General features: G+C 33.2%; 4 protein-coding genes and 1 long non-coding RNA gene across 5 annotated transcripts; 3 read left to right on the forward strand and 2 right to left on the reverse strand.

The window, feature by feature from the left end:
- Positions 1 to 5,133: 5,133 nt before the first annotated feature.
- LOC105111813 (uncharacterized) lies at positions 5,134 to 6,731 on the reverse strand. Its single transcript, XR_839660.1, has 2 exons — positions 6,148 to 6,731; positions 5,134 to 5,692 (listed from the first exon to the last, which is right to left on the reverse strand). It is a non-coding gene; the product is annotated as an uncharacterized LOC105111813 (long non-coding RNA).
- On the forward strand, positions 5,192 to 7,583 carry LOC105111812 (VQ motif-containing protein). Its single transcript, XM_011007274.1, has 2 exons — positions 5,192 to 5,675; positions 6,731 to 7,583. Exon 2 carries the CDS (start codon positions 6,782 to 6,784, stop codon positions 7,319 to 7,321), a length of 540 nt encoding a protein of 179 aa, XP_011005576.1. The 5' UTR covers positions 5,192 to 5,675; positions 6,731 to 6,781; the 3' UTR covers positions 7,322 to 7,583.
- On the reverse strand, positions 7,289 to 14,349 carry SLG1 (Tetratricopeptide repeat (TPR)-like superfamily protein). Its single transcript, XM_011007273.1, has 3 exons — positions 11,112 to 14,349; positions 10,601 to 10,698; positions 7,289 to 7,362 (listed from the first exon to the last, which is right to left on the reverse strand). Exon 1 carries the CDS (start codon positions 13,938 to 13,940, stop codon positions 11,328 to 11,330), a length of 2,613 nt encoding a protein of 870 aa, XP_011005575.1. The 5' UTR covers positions 13,941 to 14,349; the 3' UTR covers positions 7,289 to 7,362; positions 10,601 to 10,698; positions 11,112 to 11,327.
- Positions 14,350 to 14,480: 131 nt separating this feature from the next.
- LOC105111814 (E3 ubiquitin-protein ligase makorin-like) lies at positions 14,481 to 17,666 on the forward strand. The gene is made up of 5 exons (XM_011007275.1): positions 14,481 to 14,599; positions 15,136 to 15,232; positions 15,346 to 15,989; positions 16,332 to 16,401; positions 17,006 to 17,666. The coding sequence occupies exons 1-5, from the start codon at positions 14,589 to 14,591 to the stop codon at positions 17,330 to 17,332; spliced, it is 1,149 nt and encodes a 382-aa protein (XP_011005577.1). The 5' UTR covers positions 14,481 to 14,588; the 3' UTR covers positions 17,333 to 17,666.
- Positions 17,667 to 20,438: 2,772 nt separating this feature from the next.
- LOC105111815 (cleft lip and palate transmembrane protein 1 homolog) lies at positions 20,439 to 26,844 on the forward strand. The gene is made up of 12 exons (XM_011007276.1): positions 20,439 to 20,844; positions 22,462 to 22,608; positions 22,760 to 22,874; positions 22,984 to 23,078; positions 23,441 to 23,544; positions 23,833 to 23,870; positions 24,377 to 24,612; positions 25,061 to 25,154; positions 25,267 to 25,457; positions 25,906 to 26,125; positions 26,256 to 26,423; positions 26,518 to 26,844. Exons 1-12 carry the CDS (start codon positions 20,620 to 20,622, stop codon positions 26,664 to 26,666), a joined length of 1,782 nt encoding a protein of 593 aa, XP_011005578.1. The 5' UTR covers positions 20,439 to 20,619; the 3' UTR covers positions 26,667 to 26,844.
- The last annotated feature ends 209 nt before the right edge of the window (positions 26,845 to 27,053 follow it).

Genomic DNA, 27,053 nt, shown 5'->3' on the forward strand with positions numbered 1-27,053 from the left:
TAGTAGTAGTAGTAGTAGTAGTAGTAGTAGTAGTAGTAGTAGTAGTAGTAGTAGTAGTAGTAGTAGTAGTAGTAGTAGTAGTAGTAGTAGTAGTAGTAGTAGTAGTAGTAGTAGTAGTAGTAGTAGTAGTAGTAGTAGTAGTAGTAGTACTAATAATAATAATAATAATAATAATAATAATAATAATAATAAAGAAAAAGAAGGAGAAGAAGAAGAAGAAGATGAGAACTTTGAGATGGAATATTAATGTAACGATTAAACAATGATAATAACAAATGTCAAGGTTAGAGGTTCCACTAATGGTATATCAAACAAGTATAGTATAAACTCTTATTATTGAATTGGAAACCACACACAAAGGAGGTTCCAATCAGATTATATATTGTTAACATGATTACATTAGTCATCTTATTCAATTAATGCTAATACTTGTAAATCTCGTCAAGCATTCATGATTATAACTTATGTTAACAATAAATCAAGTTCCTTTCATAGCTCAGGTGTCGGTTATACCATACATTATGGGCTATGAAAGTGCCAAGCATTTGTTGTACCAAGTGTTATACAACATAAATCAAGATTAGTCATTTAACAAGCAAAGTATTAAAGAGTGAACAAGATAACAAATATAAAACATGTTAGTATCAAACATTAAAGTCCATATTAAGTTTACATTATACTTATTCTTACACCATTAGTGTAACCTTTTCACCTTGACATAATTAACTTAGCTAGACATAATGAAAGAAAGCAAAATAGATAAACAAAATAAGAACATAAAAGTTAACTAAGTAAAGGAAAGGAAATGAAAGGCATAAACTTAATATTAATGAAAACAAAGCATAAAAAATACAAAGAGAGAAAGGAAGAGCATGATCTTGATCTGGAAACCAAGATGCCTAAATGCATGGCAAATGCCTCCTTTTATAGGCCAAAATTAGGAACTATTGATTTGATGACTAATTGATAAGTGGGTGGCCAACTTTTGAGTTGGTGATAATCCTTATCTTCTCTTGTCTGCCCAAAACGTCATTGATAACGTCAAAACTGGAGCCAGTTGCAAACATGAAAGTTGTAGGCAATTGTCTCAGCTTTCTTGTGTAAACAATTCAGCTCATTTGGACTTCTAGAACTCCAGATATGGCCAAAATACCGAACAGTGCTCGGGCTGGAAGACAGATTCGGGCTTCTTTGTTGTTGCTATAATTTGGACTTGAAAATGGTCTTTTTTTTTATCTTGGGCTCCATATGAAAGTTGTAGGCCTATGTCTTACCTTTCCATCCATATAAAGTAGACCTAAATCTGAGATCTATAGCTCTAGATATGACCTAATTACCTAACAGTGTTTCGGAGATATATAGCTCTAGATATGGCCCAATTACCGAACAATGTTCTGGTTTGGATTGCACCGACATCTCTTTTCTAATTTTGGTCATCTTTTTGCCCTTGCAATTTAAGTTCTTAAAGTCATCAATCAATCCTTTCATTTATGTGATAGGCCTGCATTTAAAATGAACATTTACCACACATTAAAGGTATCTTATATTATTAGATATATTATTATAAAACATGCTTTAGTTAAGGAGTTATTGATACTTCAAGTGCAAAATGATGATATAAAACCATGATAAAAATGCACTTTTAAGTGCTAATCAAAACTCATCAACCAATATTTTTATTTATGTGATAAACCTGCTGATTAATGGAATCTCTAACCTTGATATTTGTTATTATCATTGTTTAATCGTTACATTAATATTTCTTCTCAAAGTTCTCATCTTCTTCTCCTTCTTTTTCTTTATTATTATTATTATTACTACTACTACTACTACTACTACTACTACTACTACTACTATTATTGTTGTTGTTATTGTAATTGTTATTGTTGTTGTATTACTGTTATTTATAATTTGTACAATTAACCTCCCTGTGGTTCGACCCCGGTCTTGCCGGGTTATTTATTACTTCGACACTCCTGCACTTGGGAGAAGACATCAATCTTTTAGTCATGTCACCTACATTTAAAATGAACATTTAGCACAAATTAAATGTATCTTATATTATTAGATATGTTATTATAAAACATGATTTAGTTAAGGAGTTATTGATACTTCAAGTGCAAAATAATGATAGAAAACCTTGATAAAAATGCACTTTTAAGAACTAATCAATTAGCTAAAATTTCAAAAATAATAAAAAAATTATTTTGTTTTGTTTTAGTATTAGGGATTACGAATTTATACGTAAAACATATTCTTGATATTCAAAAGGTATTTTTTTTTATTAATGACATAGAACAGGTAGATTTTTACTCGATAAGATAAGAATCTCTTTACAAAGAAGGAGTTTTCTTAAACCGTAGATATATTGACAAATTTAGACACCACAACCAGACTTTAGATTTTATCAGACAAAACAATACAGCCTACCTTATGTGGGGCATGATTGGAGTGTTAATATCTTTCCTTTACGCAACCAGTCTTTGTACCCCATTTCTAAAACCAGTTAGGGTTCTTGTCTCTTCCTATTTTACCAGAATAGACTATACATCTATCTATATCTATAATTTTTTCAGGGTGAACGATCATCACGATGCCGCACACTTGAGATAGATAGAGTTGGAGGATGACAATTATAATCTCAATCATCCTTTCAAATTGTAACGTTGTATTGTAACCTTATAAGTGTTGGTATATCACTTCTTCTCTCATCACTAAAATGATGTGCAAGAACAATAAGGACGACCAAGACGATGTATTTTATTTTTTTCTGAATTTTTCCAAAAGTTAGATGCATTATGTCATCTAGAGGGAAAGCATGAATCGCATCAATAATAAATATTTTAAAAACCTTGTTGCAAGTTACATAGAAAAGTGAGATTAATGCTTTATTTTAACTCTTTTTTTATTTTTTGGATTTTCTATCAAAAAAGTATTAATTTTTAAAAAACTTAACCATTCATTATTTGGAAAAGCTTGTGATAGATCATATTTAATAGAATATGAGAGAATCTCAATCAAAAAAACTGATATATATTAAGCAACAACACTATTTAGAACCATGATATGAAATTCAAAAGCAAGCTAAGTTTATGAATAAGACCAGTAATTTCTTTTTTTAAAAAAAAAAGTCTTGGACATAGGAGAAAATACAATGTTTGTGTATATATGTATAAAACATTTTCCTAAATTTTATGTAATGTTATTATCTTATGGTTTCTTAATTCACCCCACACACATGGGGTAGGAATAATCAGAAGAAAAAATAATACACATACATGTTTATATATATATATATATATATATATATATATATAAAAACTAAAATAAATACTGTTAGTTAATACTAATAAAAAAATTTAGTTTATTTATCATTTTATCATGTTATTATAAATTGCTTTCATAATTACGTACTCTTATTAGTCTTTGTGTTAAAACAAATGAATTTATGAAATTTTAACATGAAAGTTGACATTTATTTAATAGAATCGAGAAGTGGCTGAAACAGCCACTCAATGTATAAGTTCATTTAACAAATAAAAAGGTTTCTCAATTTAATTGTTTTTGTGAGTGTGAGTGATTGATCAATGTGTTATATATATATATATATATATTTGTGTGTGAATGCATGGTAATAACAGAAGATGGCATGCATCTAGCTTATTTGCAGACCCAACATCCTTGAGTTTAATTACATGTTGAATTTAAATGATGTGGGTTTGACAAGATATCAGACTCAATATCCTTGAGTTTAGTTACACGCTGACCTTGAATATATATGTGTCTAATAAAATATCAAAACTAATATTTTTAGATTCAGCTACGTGTTGAGCCCCCAAATACATGCTGGTCTATTAAGGTACTAGACTCAACATCATTAGGTTTAACTATGTAACTAAACTCAAGTGCATGAGGGTCTAACACTCAATATCTTTAGGCTCAACTACACGCTAGGCCTAAATGCATGTTGATCTAGCAAGGTTTGATAACCAATATCATGGGGTCTGAAATCATTCCAAATCTAAATACATATAGAGCTAATAATCTTTTTAGACTCCATATTGGGTCACAGGAATTTGTTTGTTTACTCTTGTGTCTTTTAACATAAAATATTAAAAGTAAATAATGATCATCTCTTTATATTCCTAGGTGCATAAAAGTTTTCTAAGAGTCTACTATATTTCCATTAATATTAATATTGTGTAAAAGATAAGTTATTTCTCATTAATGTTGTGTAAAGAATATTTATCTTTTATTAATGCTATTGTGAGAAGATGACATTTTAACCCTTTCATATAAGCAATGTGACAAGGTTCAAATGCTATATATACCATATGAACCATCCTAGTAAATGACTTACAACTTTTCTATTACCTAAAATATTCTATTACCTTCTTATTTTGAGTATTTATGATACATAACTAGAAACTTTTTTAGAATTAAAAACTTATTGTCTCATTTATTGCTTTTTCTTATTGAAAATTACTAATTTTATCATCAAATAGGTCCCTAAATCCTACAAAAATATATTGTTTTATAGGTGACAAGTTTTCTATCATCAATTATCAATTTCGTGAATTCTAGAAAAAAAAATATTAAAATGAATGTGTGATTACTCATTATTCTAACAATAAAAAAATCTCATTTTTAAGCCTATTGAATATTCAAAATATTATCTATGTGTTTAGAAAAATCTTGATTTGAACATTTAAATACTTTATGTTTGTTGAACACTTGAAATACAAGATTCAAAGAAATTTGAATATTTGAAAAACAAGATTAAAAGAAAAAGTACGAAAAACAAGATTAAAAAAAAACGCAAGAAAAACAATGCATATATGTTTATGATATAAAATAATTTTAAAAGTATTTTTTATTTAAAAATTTATTAAAATATTTTTTTATTGGTAACATCAATTAATATTTTTTTAATTAAATAACACTTTTAAAAACATAAAAAAAAAAAAACAAGAAATGACCACATAATTTAATTTCAAAATGTTAGAGGGGGGATGGTGGGAGGCTTTCTTTGTTGACTGTTCCATAAAAATTGGTGGTCCTACCTATCATTTCATGTTTTTCGCAACATAATTTTTCAAAAATAGATGTTAGGTCAGATCATGATGATGATTAATGTATCTAATTCCAATAGTAATTAGTGAATGATGCTTCAACAAATGAATTCAACAAATAATCTTTTCTTGTTGTTGCCTGCACCCTCTGGAACTCAAGTCCTGATAATCTTACAAGAATAGGAGAAATTATCCAACAAAAGGTGTAGTCAACAATCAACGTAACGCCTAACTAAAAAAAGGAAACGAAAAGTCTATGTTTCTAAGTTATCAGTCAATGCCATTACCATTTCTCTCAAAAACAGCGAGTTTTTTTAGGAAGCTGTGAAGAATAAATCCATTCCTAGCAAGTATTTTGAGGCTACCCTTTGTTTGTCCTAACTGGATTGTCGAGTGTGAGTCAAACAAACAGCCTTGGCTTCTTTTTTTGTTGTACATTTGTATTTAATCTCCTTCAGCTTCTCTCCTTCCCTTTCATCACTTTATACATACGTAAAGCCTCTTCTTCCATTCCTTAATCCTGTTCCTCCAAGGTTGCTCGCTGAAAGTAGCTGGATTTTCACCGCCTTGCATCACTGAAGAATCAGAGGCCTGTTCTGTGAGGTATGGTTTCTTTTTACCTGCTCAAATGCCAAATTCACGTTACTGGAATTTGAGTATTTCTTGATATGGCATCTCCTGGTTGCATTGATAGACAATCTAAATACCGTATAAACTAACTGTTCATGTTTTGGCAGAGCAAACAAGCTCTCTTTTTCTTAGCTGTTATATTTGATAGTTTTGAGCAGGAGAGTCAAGCTTCATCAGAAAATAGATATTAGAACAATGTTAGGCACCATGCAGGAAAAACAAGACTATGCCAGCCAGATTACGACAGATGAGTTTTGTTCTGCGTATATGCTCCTATTCCTGGTCAGAATATGAAAAACCTTAAGGAAATTTACATAATCTGTCAAGGGAAACATCAATGCCAACCCCAGTTAACATTATATCTTTTTTTAAAAAAAAAAAACTTATAAGGGTGAATTCCTTACATCAAATTCAATAGAATTTTATAGATAAAGGAGAAAATTACCTTAGAATCTGACCCATCTTCTGCATTAGGTCCTGAGCCGGAAAAAACAGGAACTCAATTTGAATTATGCTGGTCAAAATCATGGTTTTGAGACTGATAGGAAGCAATAGAAATTGGGAAGGGAGAGAGATTAACACTTGCCTGTAAACCATTCAAGAGTCAAAAGAAAATAGGTAAGCCTAAAGCCAAGCCAGAACCCATAACACTCAAACACACCATGCAAAAGGCATTGCTACTTGTTATTGGCAAATGTGATTGCCACGTCCAAAATATGGCTCCATGTCTATGGATTGTAACTCAAGCATGGTATATATAATTCCTATCTCACTGCAATGAAAGCCTACCTTCGTCTTTTAGTTAAAGTTTATACTTTTGACTCCTCTAAAATGGAAGGAGTTAGGCAAGCCAAGGTGCTGCCAAACATTTCATAGGCACTTTCACTAATAATACACACACACACACACACACACACATGCTTTGATGTAATAGATGTCACTCTTTAGATGCATGAATTCTGCCTAACCGTATGCATGTTTGTTCCATAAATGAGAGGCTTCCAGCTCACAAATTTGAACCTTTTCAGGTCGTAGCCTAAATGACCTGGGAGCAAGCTTGTACATTGAGATAAGCATCAATGGAGAAGCCGCCAAGCCAGAGCACAGTCGGTGGTAAACCTATTACTACATTTGTGCAAACAGACACAAAGGCCTTTCGTGATGTCGTTCAGCGGTTAACAGGCTCATCAGAGGGTGATGCAGCAGAAGGAACAGCAGTAGCAGCAACAAAGATTGCAGGCATAACGAGATCAACACCTAAACTCCATGAAAGAAGGCAAAACCTAAGGCCCAAGCTAGAGATAGTGAAGCCCCCTCTTAACTTCAAACCTAGTACTTCGCCAACGACATCGGGCAATCACAGTCTTCTTCCAAGCCCCGCAGGAACCCCTTCATTCATGTTCTCCCCTTCCACCATTTTATCAAAACTGTCAATCCAAGAACAGGAGAGCAGAGGAGAGTCAGCAATATCTGACTTAAATAACGAGGAAGAAGAGAAAGCCATTAAAGAGAGGCGATTTTACCTGCATCCATCACCACGGTCTAAACCTGGTTACACTGAACCAGAGTTGCTCGCATTGTTTCCTTTAACATCCCCCCAAGCAAGTGACAAACACTAATTTTGACAGTGTATATCCTCCCACTGGAAGAACTTTTTTCCCTGTGAAGTAAAGGACGTCGTGTTAACTGTTACCATAAACAGATGTTATCGTTTTTGAGAAAGCACCAAGTAATGTAATGGTATTGTTCTTATAATTCTCAAGAGATCATTTTTCATCATAAATAAGCATCCACGGTGACTCACGCGAGTGCAGAAATGACGGCTAAGGTATCCATTTTTAAATATAATGAACGAGTAAAAGTGCAGGGGGTTATGTGCCATTGGAAGCCTTCATCATATCTTCTTGAAGCATGCATTGTTAACTATTCAGGATATCGCTGTGGTCTGCCCATAGGTTATTTTTCGCACAATCAGTGTCCATTTTACTCTCTTTTTCCTGACCTTTTTGTTGAATGTCATCTGTGGTCTAATTGCTGAGGGATTGCAACCACTTAACAAAAATGACAGAAGAAATCTGAACTCTTTGACAAGTGTGTTTACTGGTAAATATTTCTAAAGGAAAGGATTGACACACTGAAATCTAGACTATAACTAAAAAATTGTAGTGTAATAGTTGAATATATATATAACCAAAATTTCAACAAAGTTTCTTTTATATTTTTTTATACCAAGTTATCGACCCAATATTATTAACCTGTAAACATTAATCAAAATAATCATCCCATCATCTGAACCTTCAAAACTCAACCATTTCCATATTCTATAAAACAATTATTTAAAGTCAATTAACTCATAGCATGCATTACATCATATATAAGTAATTAAGTTAAATATTATAATTCTTAAACACAAAAGTGTATTACAACAAAATATTGGTTCTTCCAATAACATCAATTACTTAACAAAATTATCCATCCATACATCTACTTTCTAATTTGAGGGTACCTAAAAACATAATTATATTAAGCATGATTAAAATTATACATTACGATAAACAAATCATTAAGGACTGCTTATTTATATGCATTAATGTAATTCTCACATCATGAAATATCTAATCTTTAGTAATTCAATAATTTTGTCAATTCTTAATATGATTTCCGAATAGAAATAAATTTATGAAAATATCAAGAGTATCTTTAACAAACCCACATATTTAACTTTAATTTAAATCAATTAAATTCTACAATTATCCATTACACCGAGTATTTATCTTATTAACCAGGGAGTTAAATTCTCTTAACTTACACATTCGTCAGGATACTATTTCCCTTAACTAAGAAATCATTATCTTCATGCATCTATTTATCTGGACATTATTTCCATTAACTAGAAAATAATCTTTTAAATTCGTCTATTCAGCAGGGCATTAAACTACCTCTTTATTTCATAACTTTATAGTAAAATTAATATCCAAGAAAATTCCTTCTACAATAATTTCACATAAGCTATTAAGTTACTTTAAAGTGTTGAACACCTATCTAGTGCTTGTGTGCGCGGAAAGGTCCCTCGTAGATTAGATCCTGCGACCTAATTTGTATTAACACAATTTACCATGTCATTGCTCATTCATTTGAACCGCTACCATTATAATACTAATTACATATTTCTTCATTCAATCCAACACCCTTAAATAAGTTTACTTAAACTTTTAAATCAAAAGGGATAAAATCCCTTTTTTAATTTTTTTTATCAATACAAGTCCCTAAATTCTCCAATGATTTACTCGATTGGTCTAAAACCACCCTCCTAAATTAACAAAGTCTAAATCAAAACTTTTTTCCTCTCTCTCTCTCTCTCTCTCTCGAAGTCTAAATCAAAACTTTTTTCCCTTCTCTCTCTCTCTCTTTTGGTGTGTGTTATTGTCAAACTTCAATAAATAAGGAAGAAGGTGAGAGTTTTTCTCCATTCTTACAAAAATCATTATTCAATTAACCTATCAACATCAATTATCTACAATTTGATAAGATTTCTAAACAATTTTATTAAAAATCAATTGTCCCAATTTTCTTTTTCATAGCCGAAATTCATTTAAAAGAAGAAAGTGAGGATTTTTCTTCTCTCTTTGAAAAATCCTTACTTATTTCATCTATTAACATTTATAAACCTATATTTTCCCGTAATTTCCAAACAACTGCATTAAAACCTTAAATCTTTCAAATCTTCCCCTATGGCCGAAACCTCTAATAAAAGGGGGAAAGGGATTTTGTTTCTTCTATTTAAAATTAAACACTTACCCAATTATAATCTATGTTTTCTAACATGGTTCAATCATAATTTCCATTATTCTCATAACTAATATCATAAACCCACAATTTCACATAATCACAATAATTCAATTCCTTCATCAAAACATAAAATTTGAGAAATTAATCACTTGGAGCATGTTCTTTACTTTACTTTGATAAGGATTAAAGGAAAGAATGCAAAAAAAAAAAAAATCAAGTTGTCTTGTCCTCCCTCTTCAAACCCTCGCTTGAATTTCTTTTTCCAAAACACTCACAACACTAAAATCACCTCTCTAAATTATGTTACTTTACCTTAACTAAGCTAATCACTCCAATTATACATGCTTAACTAAGCTAATCACTCCAATTATACACCTTTATTGATGAAATTAACAAGAATTCAAGTAGAAAAATCACACAAAAGCTCTCCCTGTCTTTGTTTTAAATCGTTGGCCAAGAGAGAAAAATGGGGCATTTATAGTTTAATTTTTCTTGTATTTACACATTGGCTCTCATTACTTCTTATTTCTATTTTTGTCCCACAATTCTCTTTTTTACTTAATTTAAACCATAACACCTTCTCTTTTATTCTATTGTATCTCATCACAATACCTGAAATCCTTTTATTTAATCTATTCAGTGTTTTATTTATTTTGTTCGGATATAATTTATTGGGTTTTCACAGGTGCATTATTAGGAATTCTTTGCATAAGAACACAAAACTATTGTTTAGAAAGCTAAAAACCGGGAGTTTATAAACAATATATGTTGCATAGCACTTTCTCTAGTCATATTTGACATGTATGCTTATCTTTACTATTCAATTATATTCATGTGAGGTAAAGTTCCATTAAGCACAGCAATAATCACTTCAATTCATGAACTTAAATAAGAACAAGTTACAAAGTTTAAGGCGCATCCGTTTTATCTGTTGGAGTTTCCCAGAAGTTGGGAGACAGTCATACTAGTTGTTCAAAATAACATATGAAACAATCCCAGGTCACTAAAAGAAATTGTCCAATTAAGTTGTTAACAAATAACTTTCAGATGCTATCTACTGGAGGTTATGTAGAATTTTATATGTCAAAAGTTCTATGGTTGGGACTTGCCTCTCCAGGAATATGGATACTTGAGGGCAGATGGATGTGAGTTAGAAAGGCATTGAACCTTGATGCTCAACTATATAGAAACTGTGTTGAACAGAAATCTGCCACAAAAAAAAAAAAATCCTCTTAAGTTGATAATAAACCAGGTGACAAACAAATATTAAACAACATGGTGACATGTTAGAGATAAATGAACAAGTGTAAATACAGCTATGAAAACCTCAGTCTCTTATAATTATGAAAATATCCAATCTCAATGCCCACAACTCCCTAAGGTATGCCACCAAAAAACAGATGAAGCAAGCAGAAGGAATTGGTTGACACATTGAGGCCTTCCAAAGGACTGTGGAGTGACTCATTTTGATGAGTTTGCACGCATTAAGGCCAAACAAGGGGTCTAATGAAATCCACACTTTTACAATTTGTCATTTAGACGCAATAGATTTTATCCCATATTTTGAAGTTTCTATAGAAGCAATAAGATAAAAACATTAATTTGAAGTTGGAAACATACCAAAACTGTAGCAGAAACTCATTCCATGATCCTGACACAGAAGTTGGGAAACATTGCATCCAATCGATTAACTTGAAGTGGATCATGTTTAACAACTGAATCAACATGAAGTAGAGAGATTGTGTCTACACCCCAATGCAGCAGAATTATGCCTTAGAAAATTTATATCCAATTATAGTAACATCTTTTGCAAGGCAACTCCACTTGCTTTCACATCTAACATTCAGAAAGCTGTAAGTTTAACAGTTGATTTAATTGAAATGGCTCTTTGATTTGGTCATGTAAGGAACTTAATATTCTGTAAATATCAATTCTATGAGGATGAGAAGTATCTCCAGCCACAAAGACACTTTTTCTCCTCTCCACTTCAATCCAACTGCATCCTGCTGGCTTTTTAAGATCTCTTGTCCTCATCAGTTTCCTTATTTCCATGACTCCATCCCATCTAGCATCTGCTGCATACAGGTTTGACAAAACTACATAGTTCCCAATATTCTCTGCTTCAATTTTAAATAAACAGTCCGCTACAAAACGACCCAATTCCACTTCATGATGGGTCCTGCAGGCACCTAACAGCGTCCCCCATATATTTGCATTAGCTTCAATGGGCATTCCAGTCACCATAGAAAATGCATCATCAATTCGACCTCCCCGAGCAAGAAGATCCACCACACAAGAATATTGTTCCATGGTTAGCTTCATTCCATGAACCTTCTCTATAGAATAAAAGATATTTAATCCTTCATCTACAAGGCCAGCATGACTGCATGCAGATAAAACAGTGGTGATGATAACATGATCTGGCTTTATACCCAATTCAATCATATGAAAGAAAGTCCCAAGAGCTTCCTTTCCCATACCATGCATGGCATATCCTCTAATCATGGCAGTGAATATAATCAGATCCTTATTTGGAATTAATTGAAAAAGTTTAAAAGCATAGCCTATGCTGCCGCATTTTGCATATACATCTTGCAGAGCTCCATCCAAGTGGAGATCACCAAAACAAGACCTGATAGCATATCCATGGCACTGCTTTATCAATTGCACAGAAGCCATTTCAGCACATGCTGGAAGGAGGCTTATGATAGTCACTGCATTGGGTTTTATTCCGTGAGCTTGTAGCTCATGGAAAAGACCAAGAGCTTGACTAGAACAATCATTTTCAGCATATAATCTAACCATTAGATTCCAAACAGAGAGATCTGAGGAAGGCATCCTGTTAAAAGTTATATATGCTTCATCAAGTAACCCGCAATTGATATAACCTGAGATCATTGCTTTGAAAGTGACCGAATTCCTGTTCTCTGATAAACTCTGGAAAACTTTAGATGCGTACTCAATGTTACCACATTTAGCATATGCATCAAGTATTGCATTTCCAATGGTAGGTTCAACATCAAATTTTGATGCTAAAAGACCATGCCTAATTGAGTAGCTATGGGCCTCTTTAACCTTGTCTTCTTTCAAAACATTAACACAAAAGTGAACAACACTTAAGATTGTAACAGAATCAGGTGTAGTTCCTTCTCTAAGCATCCACTGTAATAATTCCAGAAACCAGGTATTATACCCACTCTCAACAAGAGCATCAAGCATAGAATTCCATGATATTAGGTCCCTCCGAGAAATCATAAAAAATGTCTCGTATGCTCCTTCTATGTCATCACACTTGGAATAAAAACTAACTAGAGCATTCCCGACAGATGCATCCTCACATAATAAAGGATGCCGAAGGACATAGCCATGAATCATTTTACCAACGTGCAAGTTTCTAGACTGTGCACAGGCAGGAATAATGCAGAGAAGGGTGACAGAATCTGGCTCAATCATGTCTAGAGTAAGTAATTCATGAAACAGTTCCAAAGCTTTTGACCATTCACCATTTGATGCATATCCTGCAATAATAGCATTCCATGAAACCAAATCTCTCAATTCCATTCTTCGAAACAGCAATTCTGCTTCTTCTACCCGTCCAACTCTTAAATAGAAACTTACCAAAGCATTCCAGACAAAAACATCCGCTAACAACTCGTTATGCCGGAGCACATAGCCGTGAATCTCTTTCCCAAACCAGCAAGCGATATACTCGTCAAAAGACGCACAAACAGGCAGAATATTAGCCAAGGTAGTATAATTTGGCTTTATTTGACCTTTTAGCATCGAACTAAACAATCTAAATGCATCCTCCATCAAATTATTCTCTGCAAACCCTGAAATAATCGCATTCCATGAAACAACATCTTTTTCATCAATACTATCAAAAGCAGCATAAGCATCTTGGCATACTAGCCCGCATTTTGCATACATCGACACCAATGCATTCCCAGCAAGTGTATGTGTATCCAATCCAGATTTAATAGCATAACAATGCACACTCCTACCCATATATACATCCCCTAAGCGAGCACACACAGGAAGAACAATAGCAGCAGTAACAGAACTAGGCTTCGGATAATTAGCACCATGCATTTCCCTGAACAACCTCAAAGTCTCAGCTTCATAAACTCTGGACCCAGCATACCCAGATAAGAGAATGTTCCAAAAGATAGGATCACGATCATTACAACTACCAATTTCACCAAAAAGTTTCTTGCTTTCATCTAGAGCTCCACATTTGGCATACATATTAAGCAGGGCCTTAGACACAGCATGGCAAGAAACATGACCTATTCTAACAATACTCCCATGAAGAGCTCTCCCCCATTTTATAGCTGATCGTCCAGCACAAGACTTGAGAATCGATGCAACAGCCTGATAATCTTGTCTAAAATCTCCATTACAGTCACTTATCATGGTATTACATGCTTTTAAATATGGCTCAACCATCTTACTAAACAGCACCACTCTAGTTTCTCTCGACAACCCGAGTTAAAAAAACAAGTTTTTGTTATTGTTTTCAGCTACAAAATGAAAAAAAATGAGACCTTTTTTCTTCACATGGAAATTTCAACAAATAGTTTGCATGCAAAAGATCAACCCTACAAAAGCATAGGAGCATGATCCAATTGAGCTCAAACCCACCAATTCCTTGAAGATTCATGTTCCATTTTTTCAAAGAAGCACCTGCTTCATTGGTCAACTGAAATTGGGTCCGATCCTCCTTTGAAAATTTTTGAAACTTTCAATGGTAAAGACCACCATTATATTGGTCACTTCACTTTCTCAGGTATTGACCAAAGCAATTTTTAGTTTATTACATAAAGGAAATGGCTTTCCTGTCCTCCAGCATACGTTCTCCAATGAAGGGTAGTTCGGGAATTCCAAGTATAAACTGAGAGGCCCGAAATTACCTCGAGCAAGAGCAGCCCCACCCACTTTCCCTCTTTCCCTCTCAGTGGATTATTATTATCAATTAATTAGCAAGTCAATTATAATCAAATCAATCAGAGAAAAAAAATAAATTTAAATAGGGTTTCGGTCCCTCTATCTCCCTCCTTCTTCAAGTAGACAGAAGACAAAGTTCTGAAGGTTTCTATGTCTCAAAGGTTCGATCTTTAATCTCTACAGTTTTTTTAATTTTTAATTAATTCAAATGGTTTGAGTCTATTTCTTTTTTGGGTTTTATATGACGATTAACATTTTAATAGATTAAAGATTGAAACTTTGATTGTGGGCTATTTTTAAAAAAAAAAAAAGAAATTGATGTTTGGTTAATGAATTTTTTAAAAAAAGAAATTGATGTTTGGTTAATGAAATTGATGTGAATGGATGGGACGATCAAATGGTCTCTGACTTGGTGATTAAGGAGAATTTACATATCGCTTTTTATGTTTGGATTAGTTGAATTGATGTGAATGGGAAACTCTGTTTATTGTGATTATGATGTAATCACAGGGACATTAATTTGATGATTAATACTGTAAGAGATGAAGGAGAATTTGTTTTTTCGTTGTGGAATATGTTGTTGTTGTTCACTTTGATGTCTGCATTAGTTAATTGATATGAATAAGAAATCAAAGTGTTTACGGTGATTTTTCAACTCCCTTTGATTCTTGTGTGGGTTTCTTTTTGTTGTATTTAGGAAACCTTGCAAGTATTTTGCTCAAGGAGCATGCTGGCGAGGGGATCATTGTAAGTTTGTGCACGAAAGGAAAGAGCCTCTATCTCTGTCAAGAAATGTAATGATATTTTGTGTTTATTAGTTTTTTTTTATGATTTGTTTTGGTTGAGTCAAGATTTGATTAGTTCTCTTATTGTTTGTTGGTTTTATATTACTTATTTATTGATGCAGGTTTGTACTTTTTATCAAAAAGGAAATTGCACTTATGGAAGTCGGTGCAAATATGAACATGTCAAAACTTCCTGGGTAGCTTCTGGTGGTGTTGCCGGGGCATCATCTTCATCGAGTCCTCATCAATCTGTAATCTTAAGTTCTGTTCCTGCAAGTGTTGGATCAGGTAGGGATGGCAAAAAAGAAGACCGTCCTCTCTGTTCGTTTGATGTTGCTGGTGATTGCCCCCATGGAGATAAATGTTCTTTTGTTCATGGTGATTTATGCCCTACTTGTGGAAAACATTCCTTGCATCCCTTCCAGGCAGATGAGAGAGAGGAGCATTTGAAGTCATGTGAGAAGAACCAAAAGTTTCTTGTGGCAGTAAAACGAAGTGAAGAAATTGAGTGCAGTGTATGCTTGGATCGTGTACTTTCAAAGCCCACAGCAGCTGAACGAAAGTTTGCAGTCCTACCCGAATGTAATCATCCATTCTGCATATCCTGTATCAGAAATTGGCGTAATGGTTCCCCAGCCTCTGGGATGGCATTAAGAGCCTGCCCAATATGTCGTAAAACATCACACTTTGTCATCCCAAGTCTTATTTGGTATTCCTCTAAAGAAGAAAAGCAAGAAATTATTGATACGTACAAGGCCAGGCTCAGGTGATCTTTTTGAAACTCTGTATATCTCTGCTTTACTTGCAACCTGATTTGTTTGATCATCAATCTAATCTTGGATGGATTCAGAAATAATTTCAAACACATGCCTATTGTAGTTGGATGCTTGTTAAGACATCCCTGTTCAACTTCTTGATGTAGTAGAAGGAGGAGATATAACTTTGTTCATATTCTGAACAAATTATCGGTTTAAGCATCGACAAGCAAGCTAGATACTGAATATGGACCTAAGAGAACTTGATATTCCTTAATTTGTGCTGTAGATTTCTGTTGTGAAATAACTGCAAATCTGCAATTATATTCATTTTTTATTTTCTGTTTTTGCAGGCAAATAGATTGCAAGCACTTCAACTTTGGGAATGGGAACTGCCCATTTGGCATCAATTGTTTTTACAAGGTAAGATTAGTCAATTTGAATATGCAATTTCAATTATATATTGCTTCTTTGTCTGTCGCACTGTTAGAGTATCTTGTGAAGATTCTATTTTTTATCTCAAAATGTTTTTCACAGGCGCTCAATTTACCCACAGACATTTAGTGATAATTGAAGGCTACCAAAGCTATAAAGCTATGTTTTATTCTTAACTGCACTTACCTGGACCTTTTTTTGTGTCATCGTCTGAACATGTGTTGTTAGACAATAACTTCTCTATTCTTCACAACCCCATTGCCAATGTGCTAGCCTCATGCCTTTGCTGGCTGCCCTCTTTTGAAGCTGTAACTTTTTAAATATGGGTGTATTGAATCTCTCTCTCCGGGTCTTGAATGTCTCTTCTTCTGTCTGTAAATTTTCTCACATGCATGTATTTTTAGGATTGTTTTTGGGAGGCATAGTTGAATGTTGTGGCACTTTTTTTCCACAAATGGTAAAAAAAGAAAAAAACTGATTTAAGAACCAGGAGATAAATCATTCTTTATCATTGGAAGAGTGCTTCCTTTATGTTCATTTATCGTTAGCTTGTTACTCCTCTTAATGAATATCTTGTTGTGTTGTGTTCTAGCACACTGTCATGCCGGGCTCATATACATGGAAACATCACAAGCCCCCTCCAAGGAGGCCACCACCTCGTCACAGATCCAATGCAGGGCATGTGGATTCATCATTTGATTATTTTGGGCCAACAATGGAAGATTTATTAGACATGTTTGATGATGATTATCTTGATTATGATAATTACTGCGATCCCTTTCACGAAGAAGACATCTTTGATTATGAGGATTATTTCGATGAAGAACGACTTTTTCCTTTTGACATGGCTTTATTACTCGCAGGGATGGATTTTGGAGGAGCAAGTGACATCTCTAGTGATGAGGATGATTTCTATTAATTTATATAGCTTTTTATCCTTCGTTGCAAACAGTTTGAAAATGACATCACAAGTCATTTTGCTTTCTGGGATTTAGTATCTTTCTCCTCGTAAGCATCTTTGAGAAGATGAAGTTCTTGGTCTGTCAACTATATAAGGTTGTGTTGCAGGGGCTGTGTCAAGAACTGTATGTTCTGATTGCATTGTAGTAGTACGGCTGCCAGGATTTTGATTGCCTCTATATGTTCGGGCAACATATTGGATGAAGATAGTAGGAATTTGCAATGTCATCGGTTTTCTATTTTTATCTGTCAACACTGGTATTATAATTTTAGGAGGCTCAATTTTCATGAAAGGTGTGTTTATTGTTAGCATTTTGATCATCATTCCCACAAGAACATTTTTATATAAATATGTACATGAAAACCAGGATGAGGAGATTCTGACATGTTCAGATAAAGGAAAACAGGCTCTTTGATTGCTGTACAAAGGGCATAGCAAACGGAAATGCCATTTTTACCTTCCATTCTGATAGATAAAAACATGTTTGTGGAGACAAGGAGAGCAACCCTCAGACAGACCATCACACTCTCTTCTCCTTCAAGGTTCTACTTTTAGACGTGACAGCAGAAATTATAGCTTAGTCCCTATGAGCTAAAACCCTAATTAAGTAGCCCCCATGATCAACTTTAAGCTAATTCTTTGATGTCAACTCATTATTAATGGATCCATTCTTTGTTAAAAAGAAATTATCGAACATTAGCCTTGTTCATCTTCATTGATCAATTTAGATCTTGTTCATGTCGTATGATTTCTTCTTTTCTTCACTTGGGTTTTTTTTTTCCTATAAATATATTGGTTTATCCTTCTCTTAGCAATATAATAAGGAATTATACTCTGAAAAAGCTTAAACTTAAAGCTCTTTGACATTATCTTTAATTGAACCTATTATATCATAGGGTTTTGAAAACAGCTTTATTAACAATATTCTTAAACATATGAAAGTATTGTAGCTTTTCCCACCCATATACTTCTTCTTTTTCTTTTTTTTTGTTTGTTTATTTTTTTGTCATATTTTTTTTCATTTTCTTCCCTTTTTTAAGCTTTACATTTTTTTTCCAAGATTGTTTTTTTTTGTTTCTATATTTTTTTAAATTATCTTTGTTGATTTTGTTTCTGTATTTTTTAAAATTATCTTTGTTGATTTTTTTAATATTGAATTAATTAAAAAATTAGTTCTATAGTTTTTTTCTTTAAAACATTATGTATTATTACAATATTTTTCTATATGGTTTTTTTTTTCTAAAAAGCATGGGAAAGTACTATAGTTTTCCCCATGCCATTTTTTTTGTTTTTTCATTTTTTTATTTTTTTCTCTTTGTTCTTTTTTTTCCCACATTTTTTTTTCGTTTTCCCCCTTTTTTTGGGCATTACATTTTTTCCCAAGATTGTCTTATTTTTTTATTCTTTTTTTTATATATATTTTAAAATTATCTTTGTTGCTTTTTTTTTAAAATATTGAATTGGTTGAAAATTTAGTTTTGTAGTTTTTTTTCTTTAAAATATTATGGATTACTATAATGCTTCTCTACATGACTTTTTTTTCTTTTTTTTATGAATTTTTTTCTTCTTTTTATTTTTTTAAAATAGTTTTTTTTTTATTTTGCTTTGTAGTTTTTTTTTAAAACACCATGGATTGCGATTTTGCTTTGTAGTTTTTTCTTTAAAACACCATGGATTGTTACAATATTTCCTCACAATGTTTTTGTTTTGCTATAGTTTTTTCTATATTATTTTTAAATTATCTTTGTGGAATTTTTTTTAATATTGAACTGGTTAAGAATTCAGCTTTAACTTTCTCCACATATATTTTTTATATTTTTTATTTTTTTGCTTTTTTTTCCAAAATGTTTTTCTTTTTTTTGTGTTTTTTTCAGAATTTTTTTTATTGATTTTATTTTTTTCCCACATATATTTTTTATTTTTATTATTTTTTTGCTTTTTTTCCATTTTTTTTTTCTTTTTTGTGTTTTTTTAAGAATTTTTTTTATTGATTTTATTTTTTTAATATGAAACTGGTTGAAAATTTAGCTTTGTAATTTATTTTTTTTGAAACACTATGGGTTTTTACAATGTTTTTCCATATGTTTTTTTTATGATTTTTTTTGTTTTTTTAATTATCTTTGTTAATTTTATTTTTTTAATATTGAATTGATTGAGAATTTAACTTTGTAGTTTTTTTTTTAAACACTGTGGATTGCTATAGTGTTCCCTTGCATGATTTTTTTTGTTATGATTTTTTTTAAATTATCTTTATCGCCGCATGACTTTTTTTGTTATGATTTTTTTAAAATTATCTTTATCTATTTTATTATTTTTAATATTGAGCTGGTGAGAATTATAATTATAGATTTTCTTATAAAATACTATAGATTGTTATAGTGTTTTCCTGCATGCTTTTTTTTCTTTTTGTTTTTTTTCATAATTTTTCTCAAAAAAATTTTTATTTAATTTTTTAAATATTAATCTGGTTAAAAATTTAGTTTTGTAATTTTTTTCTTGAAAACATTGTTGATTGCAATAATTTTTTTTATATTTTTTTTACAAACCTACGACAATGCATAAGTATATCATAAAACTAACGGTAATTTTTTATATATTTTTTCTACAAACCTACGACAATGCATAAGTATATCATAAAACTAACGGTATTGCACGGGCATGACATCTAGTTTTTTACTATTTTGTGTTGAATAAAAATGCTATATTCGTTCTTATTTGGCATTTGGTATCTCTTTTTTTTAAAGTATTTTTTATATAAAAAATATTAAATTTATATTTTTTAAGGTGATTTTTATATGTTGAAATAAAAAAATAATAAATAATGAAAATATTATTTTAATATATTTTTAATTAAAAAAACATTAAAAAAAGAAAGAAAGAAAAAGGTGACGGCTCAAGAAGAACCATTGGAAGGACAAAAAGTATAATTTAATGTGAAGACATAAGGACTGAAATATAGAGTTTGTTGAATTAGAGGGACTACATTATTAGTTTTTTTTTAAAAAGCACTATGATCAAAGTAACAACTAGCGACAAGGGATCCACTTGATTTAAAAGAGATTCTTAAAAATATCTCTAACACAACACCACTCCTCCTCCTAGTCATCCTCTACAATATAAAAATAAAAATATCTCCATTAACCGTCCAACTTCGAATCCATCAACACAACGTCTCTCTTCTCTCTCATTCTCTGAATAGAGAGTAACGAATCTGCATCCATTGCTGTAAAGAGAGGAAGGATAAGATGGCGCCACCTGCAGTTCCAGGAGGAGGTGCTGTTGCTGCTGGAGGAGGGCAACAGGGTCAAGGACAGCAACGACAGCAGCAAGGAGGGATGGGGCAAACAATAACAGGGATAATAAGGATGGCTGTTTTTTGGTACTTCATATCTAAATTCATCTCTCCCAAAAAAGCCCCTACGGACCCCTCCATCCTCATCTCCAATCTCTTCCAAAAAGGAGATTCTTTGGTATGTTTTAAGGGTTTTTTTATTATTGCTGTTTTGCGATCTGAGTTTTCTTTTTTACTCCGATTTTTCTCTTATTTTTGAAAAAGTTTTGATCTTTGTTGTTGGGTTGATCATGGATTGGTGTTTTTTGCTACTGGTGTTATTGGGTTGGTGTTAAATTTGTAAAGACAGATCAAACTTTAGAGATCACCACCTGAGGAAGTTGTTTTGAACATGCTAATTATATTTTTAAGCATTTGTATTATGAGAAGGCTGATTCTGTTTGGGAATTTGTGAGTAAGGTCACAGTTTTGGAATTTTATGCATCATGACCCTGTGATGTGGAATTTACCTTTACATGGTCATCACTGACAGTGTAAGCAATGAAGTAGGATTTAGAAGCATTTGCAAGCCGGTGCCTCGTAATGGTTTGAAGTGGCAGTGACTGCTGCTAGCGTGCAGTCCTGTGTGCTTGGATTCTCACAGTTTTATTTGCAAAATTCTATCATGTAGTCATATATGATGAGTTGATTTGGTGAATAGATACTGCTGAATCAGGGGCATAGGCATACCTAGAATTAGGTAGGAATGAAAAAGAGAGGGCCCCAGCCAGTAGAATGAGAAAAGCCTCCGAGTGAGTCCATTTAAAAAGTGAGGATTTATACTTTTCAATGGCAAGCAGAAGCGGCCACACCACACTCAATTGAACTCGAGTGTTTCTGCCTATATAGTGGCATAAAAGGGAGGGATGTACTTACTCTATAGACAATTCTACTAGAGAGTGGGTTGTACCAGCTAGGCTATCAAGCAGTTAAAATGCTACTTCAGGATCTTAGGAGTCAGCAAGTGTAGCGGTAGAGCCGTATGACTGTTCCTGACACAAAACAGGAGGTCAATCTTTTCCCGTCAAGGCAGTCCTCTATTGTCAGTGATGTATGACAAAAGGTCTTGAATATCTAATTTCTAGTTTTTCAGCATGTTGTCTTTCAATATAATGAAAGATTGGTTCTTTAGCCTGGTTCAGTTAACCACATTTGGTTTTCTTCTGGAACATTTTAAGTGGGGCCTGAATTTTCAACTTGGGAACCGTATGCTTGTTTTCTTTTAAATTTTGGATTCTATGCTAACACCTGGTCATTATTCCCTGTTATAAACGGTGAAGTGGGATATAGCAGTGTTTGCTAGCAGATTTTCCTTCCAATGCTTTAAGCATGATACTGATTACAAAGATAATAAAAATTGTGTAGTGAATCAGCAGTCTAGTACTTCTTATACAAGGATAACGTGTAATTGGCTATGGTATGTTGCTGGAAAGCAGCAAATTATGCACATTTAAAATATGTAAGAAAGTCATCTGAATGTTGTAATTTTGGTAAAATCAACCCAAGAAGGCTTCTAACTTTTCATCTTCTCACAGACATCAGAAAAGACATGGATATATGTAGCTAATGATTTAGAATGAAGCATCAAAAGATAAAATATAATAAAGATTTACACGTGGAAAAATATTGGATTTAATAACTATTTTGAATTGCCCTTTTCCTTGTCATATATATTTTAGTGATGCTGACAATTTTCTTTTGCTTGTGATCTTTTTTGTTAGCAGTTTTATTCTAATTGAACTTCATCTGCTTTCAGGATATGTGGTTCTATCTCTCTGAGCAGGAAAGGTTTAATGACTTCAATAATGAAGGTGCGCTTATTTGGCATGAAACAAATATACCTTATGCCATTTGGGGACCAGAGAGTACAAGGTCTCTTTCTTTGAAATACTATCCATCTGAGGTACCACAGGCTGCAAGCACATAATCTAATTTCCCATGTCCTATGTTCAAGCAAAATTCATTTCGATTATATTCTGAGACAGTATTAAGTCAGTTATATTCCTTTTCCCCTATAAACTACCTATAAACATGAAGGCATTTTTCTCTCCCAGGCATTGAAGCACAATGGCACTCTTTATGCACATGTTTTCTTTGCACGTTCTGGATATCCACCAGACCCAAGTGATCCTGAGTACCAGCCTCTTGCTGCTTTTGGAAGGGCACACCGTAAGATTTTGTCCATGCACATCAGATTTATCTTTCATTTCATTATTTGATGACATCTTGGTCAATTCAAATCCTGATGTTAGTACCTCAACCTTTTCAACAATTCCAGCTGTTGTTGCATATTTGCCCAAGTCAAAAACAGATAAAAGGAAGAGCCTGTTGGGTGATTCCAAAGACTCCAAGGAGGCTGAAGTGGTTTCTCAGGTCTCTTCTTGGCTATTTGTCATTTGTAAAGTTACTTGAAGATGAATTTTTCATTGATGAGTTCTATCAAAAAGAATTTCAATATTTCTTATTGTTAATGTTATTTGATATGCATGAATATGATAACTGTTTTAGCAATCATACCTGCTGAATCCTCTGAAAAACCAAGTCTTGTCCTAGATTTGGAGGGCACCATTGTTTTCCGTTCACACTTTAATCCTGAATGGTTCTCAGAATTTCGGTATCTGAGCATTCAGAAACTTGCTGTTTTCCATCATTTGCCTTTCTTCTTTGTGACACTTTCTCTCATTTTATTGTCCTGCATTTACAGTCTTAATACAAATTTATGTTAATTGGTTCAGGTGGTTGATGATGGTCAAGCTGATTCTAAAGATGATGGCCCTGTAGAATGGATTTCATATTGGAAACCTAATGTTACAATTAATCTGGTTGATGATTTCACAAAGTATGTTTCCTCTTACCGTCAAGGTTCTATAAGATTTTGCTTCTATCAGCAAAAACAAATAAGTTGAAAATAGGAACTTACTGATCATCTGATCTGATATGGTTTGGAGGACTAAAATGCAGATGGGGATTTTCTTTTACTTTTTTCATATTAGTTATAATACTATTATCATTGAGAATATAAAAGCCTGTATATGCTAATACATGCTTTTCTTTTTCTAATGATGGTTATGCTCTGCTTTGCTGGTAATTATGCTAATTTTTTGTCCCTTTTTTTTTTCCTGAGCAGATACCCCCATAATGCTGTACCGCCAAATATTGCTCCTTGTATCCTTACATTCTTGTATTTCTTCAAGTATAAATTTATTTATATGATTTCGTTTTCCATTTCCTAGAGATTTTGAAAGAAGTTTGTTGGGTACCATTCTGAAATGGTTCAAACACCTAACCTGGCAAATCTGAGCCCCCGCCATTGTCAATTCTACACTTGGAAACTTTTCCCACTAGGAGCTGTAGAGAAATTTACCAACAGGAGGAATAAAAGCAACGGTTTTCTAATGTCAATGGACAGCCACATTGCAGTTGTTGTGGCAAGTGTTTAATTTGACCATGATACAATTAATTATATCTCTATGTTTACATGCAAACATAAATGAGTCGTTATACAATTACACGCTCTATCTTGTGCACTGGTACTGTGCTGTAGATGACATAGATGTATAAGAATAGGAAAGAGGTAGGTTTACAAAAAATTTAGCGATGTGCTTCGTATGTGGCTCTGAAGCTTGCCAAGCTGTCATTTTGGCTTTGATTTCTTGACTTCAGATTTGCAGACTTGAATGTTGAGCCTACTTCAGGGAATTACTTCCCCACCATATTCTTCAATGAATTCTGGCTGCTTCGAGATAAATTGATCCCACTTAATGAGACAGTGACAGAATTGACACTTAATTTGGAGGTGGGTCCAATAAGCATGACAAAATGGCAACTATTCATGCAGATTGATCAGTCATTCCAGGTTCATCGTAGTTATGGAAGCATGCTTGAAGGCGAGGCTGATGAACTGAAGGTACCACTTATCTATATTCAAATCACAGTATGAGGTTGGGTGACTGGAGAGTCTAGATTTAGTTATGAATGTGATACATAACTTAAACCTTTAATTCAAAGTCCACTTAGTAAGATATACTCTCACTTTCATTTTCACTCCAAATTATCTTAGATTAGAGACATTAACATGGAGTTGCTGAATTGTGAAATAACTCCATTGTTTAGTTCAAGTTGGTTTCTAACTAGTTGACTTGGATACCCGAGCCATGATAATACATAAATTACTTTATAATCTTTTCTTAGATGGATAAAAGCATAATTAATTGCTCCCTGAAGCTATACCCTAGGTTCAGAAGCTGATTTCTTTTGCTGATTGTTTCCTTGCTACTCTTTAAAGCCAAATGAAAGTTAGGAATTATCTGTGTTTTCTTGTTTTCCATGTACTGATTAGTTGATAATCTTTTCAGAGGGTGTTCTTGGAAGGAAATCCTTACCTCCTGGTGATTACCATGGTTGTTTCAATGCTTCATTCAGTGTTTGACTTCTTGGCGTTCAAGAATGGTGAATTATGTCCTCCTACAATAAGATTCCTATTTAACTTTAGGATTTGTTGTCTCTGCTGATGCTTTTTGTTGGATGCATATGGAGCTTCTTTAATTTTTTTTCTCTGCAGATATCCAATTTTGGAACAAAAATAAGTCTATGGAAGGACTGTCTGCGAAGTCTGTTGTTGTGAGCTTTATTTCTCAGCTCATTGTCTTTCTTTATCTGCTTGACAATGACACTTCATGGATGATTCTTGCAAGTTCTGGAGTTGGCTGCTGCATTGAGTTTTGGAAGATAGGGAAAGCCATGCACATAGAGGTATCAGTCCTGATCATATTTACTGATATTTGTTAGTTTCCCTTCTGTGTGTGGATGTAACTCCACACAGCTGGCAAAGATTAATGTCGTTGCTATTTTTTTTGTAGACATAAAAATTAGCACGTTTGCACATGTAAATAGTTTTTTCACTGTGGCTTATTAATGTTGCATTTTTTACATCTCTCGTTATGACACCTATATCTTTCATTCACAGCATTAACATTAGTGCATATGTTTTTGCTTCTATCTTTATCTGCTCGCATGTTCCTGTAGCACATTATGAGCAAATTCTCTTTACTCATCTTCTGATTTTGAATTCTGCATGTTTTACATTTGTTGATATTACACCCATCTTTTAGCTAATTGTATAAATGTTTGCTAATTTTGAATTCTGCATGTTTCATGAATTGTCAAGTGACAAATTTCATAATTGTTCTCTTGTCTCCAGATCGATAGAAGTGGAACTATTCCTATGTTGAGGTTCCGAGATCGCGAGTCGTATGCAGGGAATAAGACAAAGGAATATGATGACCTTGCAATGAAGTATTTGTCCTATGTGCTCTTCCTTCTTGTTGCATGCTCTTCTGTTTACTCACTAATGTATGAGCGCCATAAGAGCTGGTATTCATGGATTCTCTCTTCACTCACAAGCTGTGTTTACATGTTTGGTAAGTCACTGTTTCCTTCCATCCCGTCACTTATTCTGTATTTTTGCTTTTCTCAACAAATTAAGAGTTTTTGTTATACGGAGCAGGAATTTGAATTATGTTTTTTTCTATAATTAATTTGTTATTACAGGTTTTATCATGATGTGCCCTCAGTTGTTTATAAATTACAAGCTGAAGTCTGTGGCACATCTCCCATGGAGGCAGATGACATACAAGTTCCTTAACACCATCATTGATGATCTTTTTGCATTTGTCATCAAAATGCCAACATTGCATCGGCTTTCTGTCTTCCGTGATGGTGAGCTATAGTCAGCATTCCATAGTCATGGCAGTCTAATGTAAGATGGTCCAATTGTGCACTGCTGACAATATTAGTTTTGTTTACGTTGCAGATCTTATATTTCTGATATACATATACCAGAGGTGGGTTTATCCTGTGGACAAATCGCGTGTAAATGAATTTGGTTTTGGTGGCGAGGATGATCAGGCATCGGCTGGTGAAGTAACTGCTGCAAAAGAGGAAGAGAAGAAGACTAACTGAGCTGTTGTCAAATCCTTCGAAACTATAGCACATAGCTAAAGTTTAGATAGGATGTTTTGAACCTTTGTTTTCATTTCATTAATCATCATAGAATGTTTTCCAGAGATTTTGTTGGTATTTGATTGCAAAAGTGATTTTGGGATCCCCTTCCTGGGTTAAGTTCTGCCCGGTTCCCACATATTGTTCTGTGTTTGTAGATTTGGAGTTACCTGCAACAAATGAACCTTCAGACAGGTAAATTACTGCACTGTTGGCTAATGCATGAAAGAAGAAATAGCCTGCTAACCAAATAAAACGAAATATGCAACCATCCATTGCCGCAAAAAACCCCATAAAAACAGTCCTACAGTAACTGATAAAAAGCGCCCCCCCCCCCCCCCCCCTCTT

The sequence above is a fragment of the Populus euphratica genome, unplaced genomic scaffold (assembly GCF_000495115.2).
Source record: "Populus euphratica unplaced genomic scaffold, PopEup_1.0 scaffold311.1, whole genome shotgun sequence".
In the NCBI taxonomy this organism is placed as follows: Eukaryota; Viridiplantae; Streptophyta; class Magnoliopsida; order Malpighiales; family Salicaceae; genus Populus; species Populus euphratica.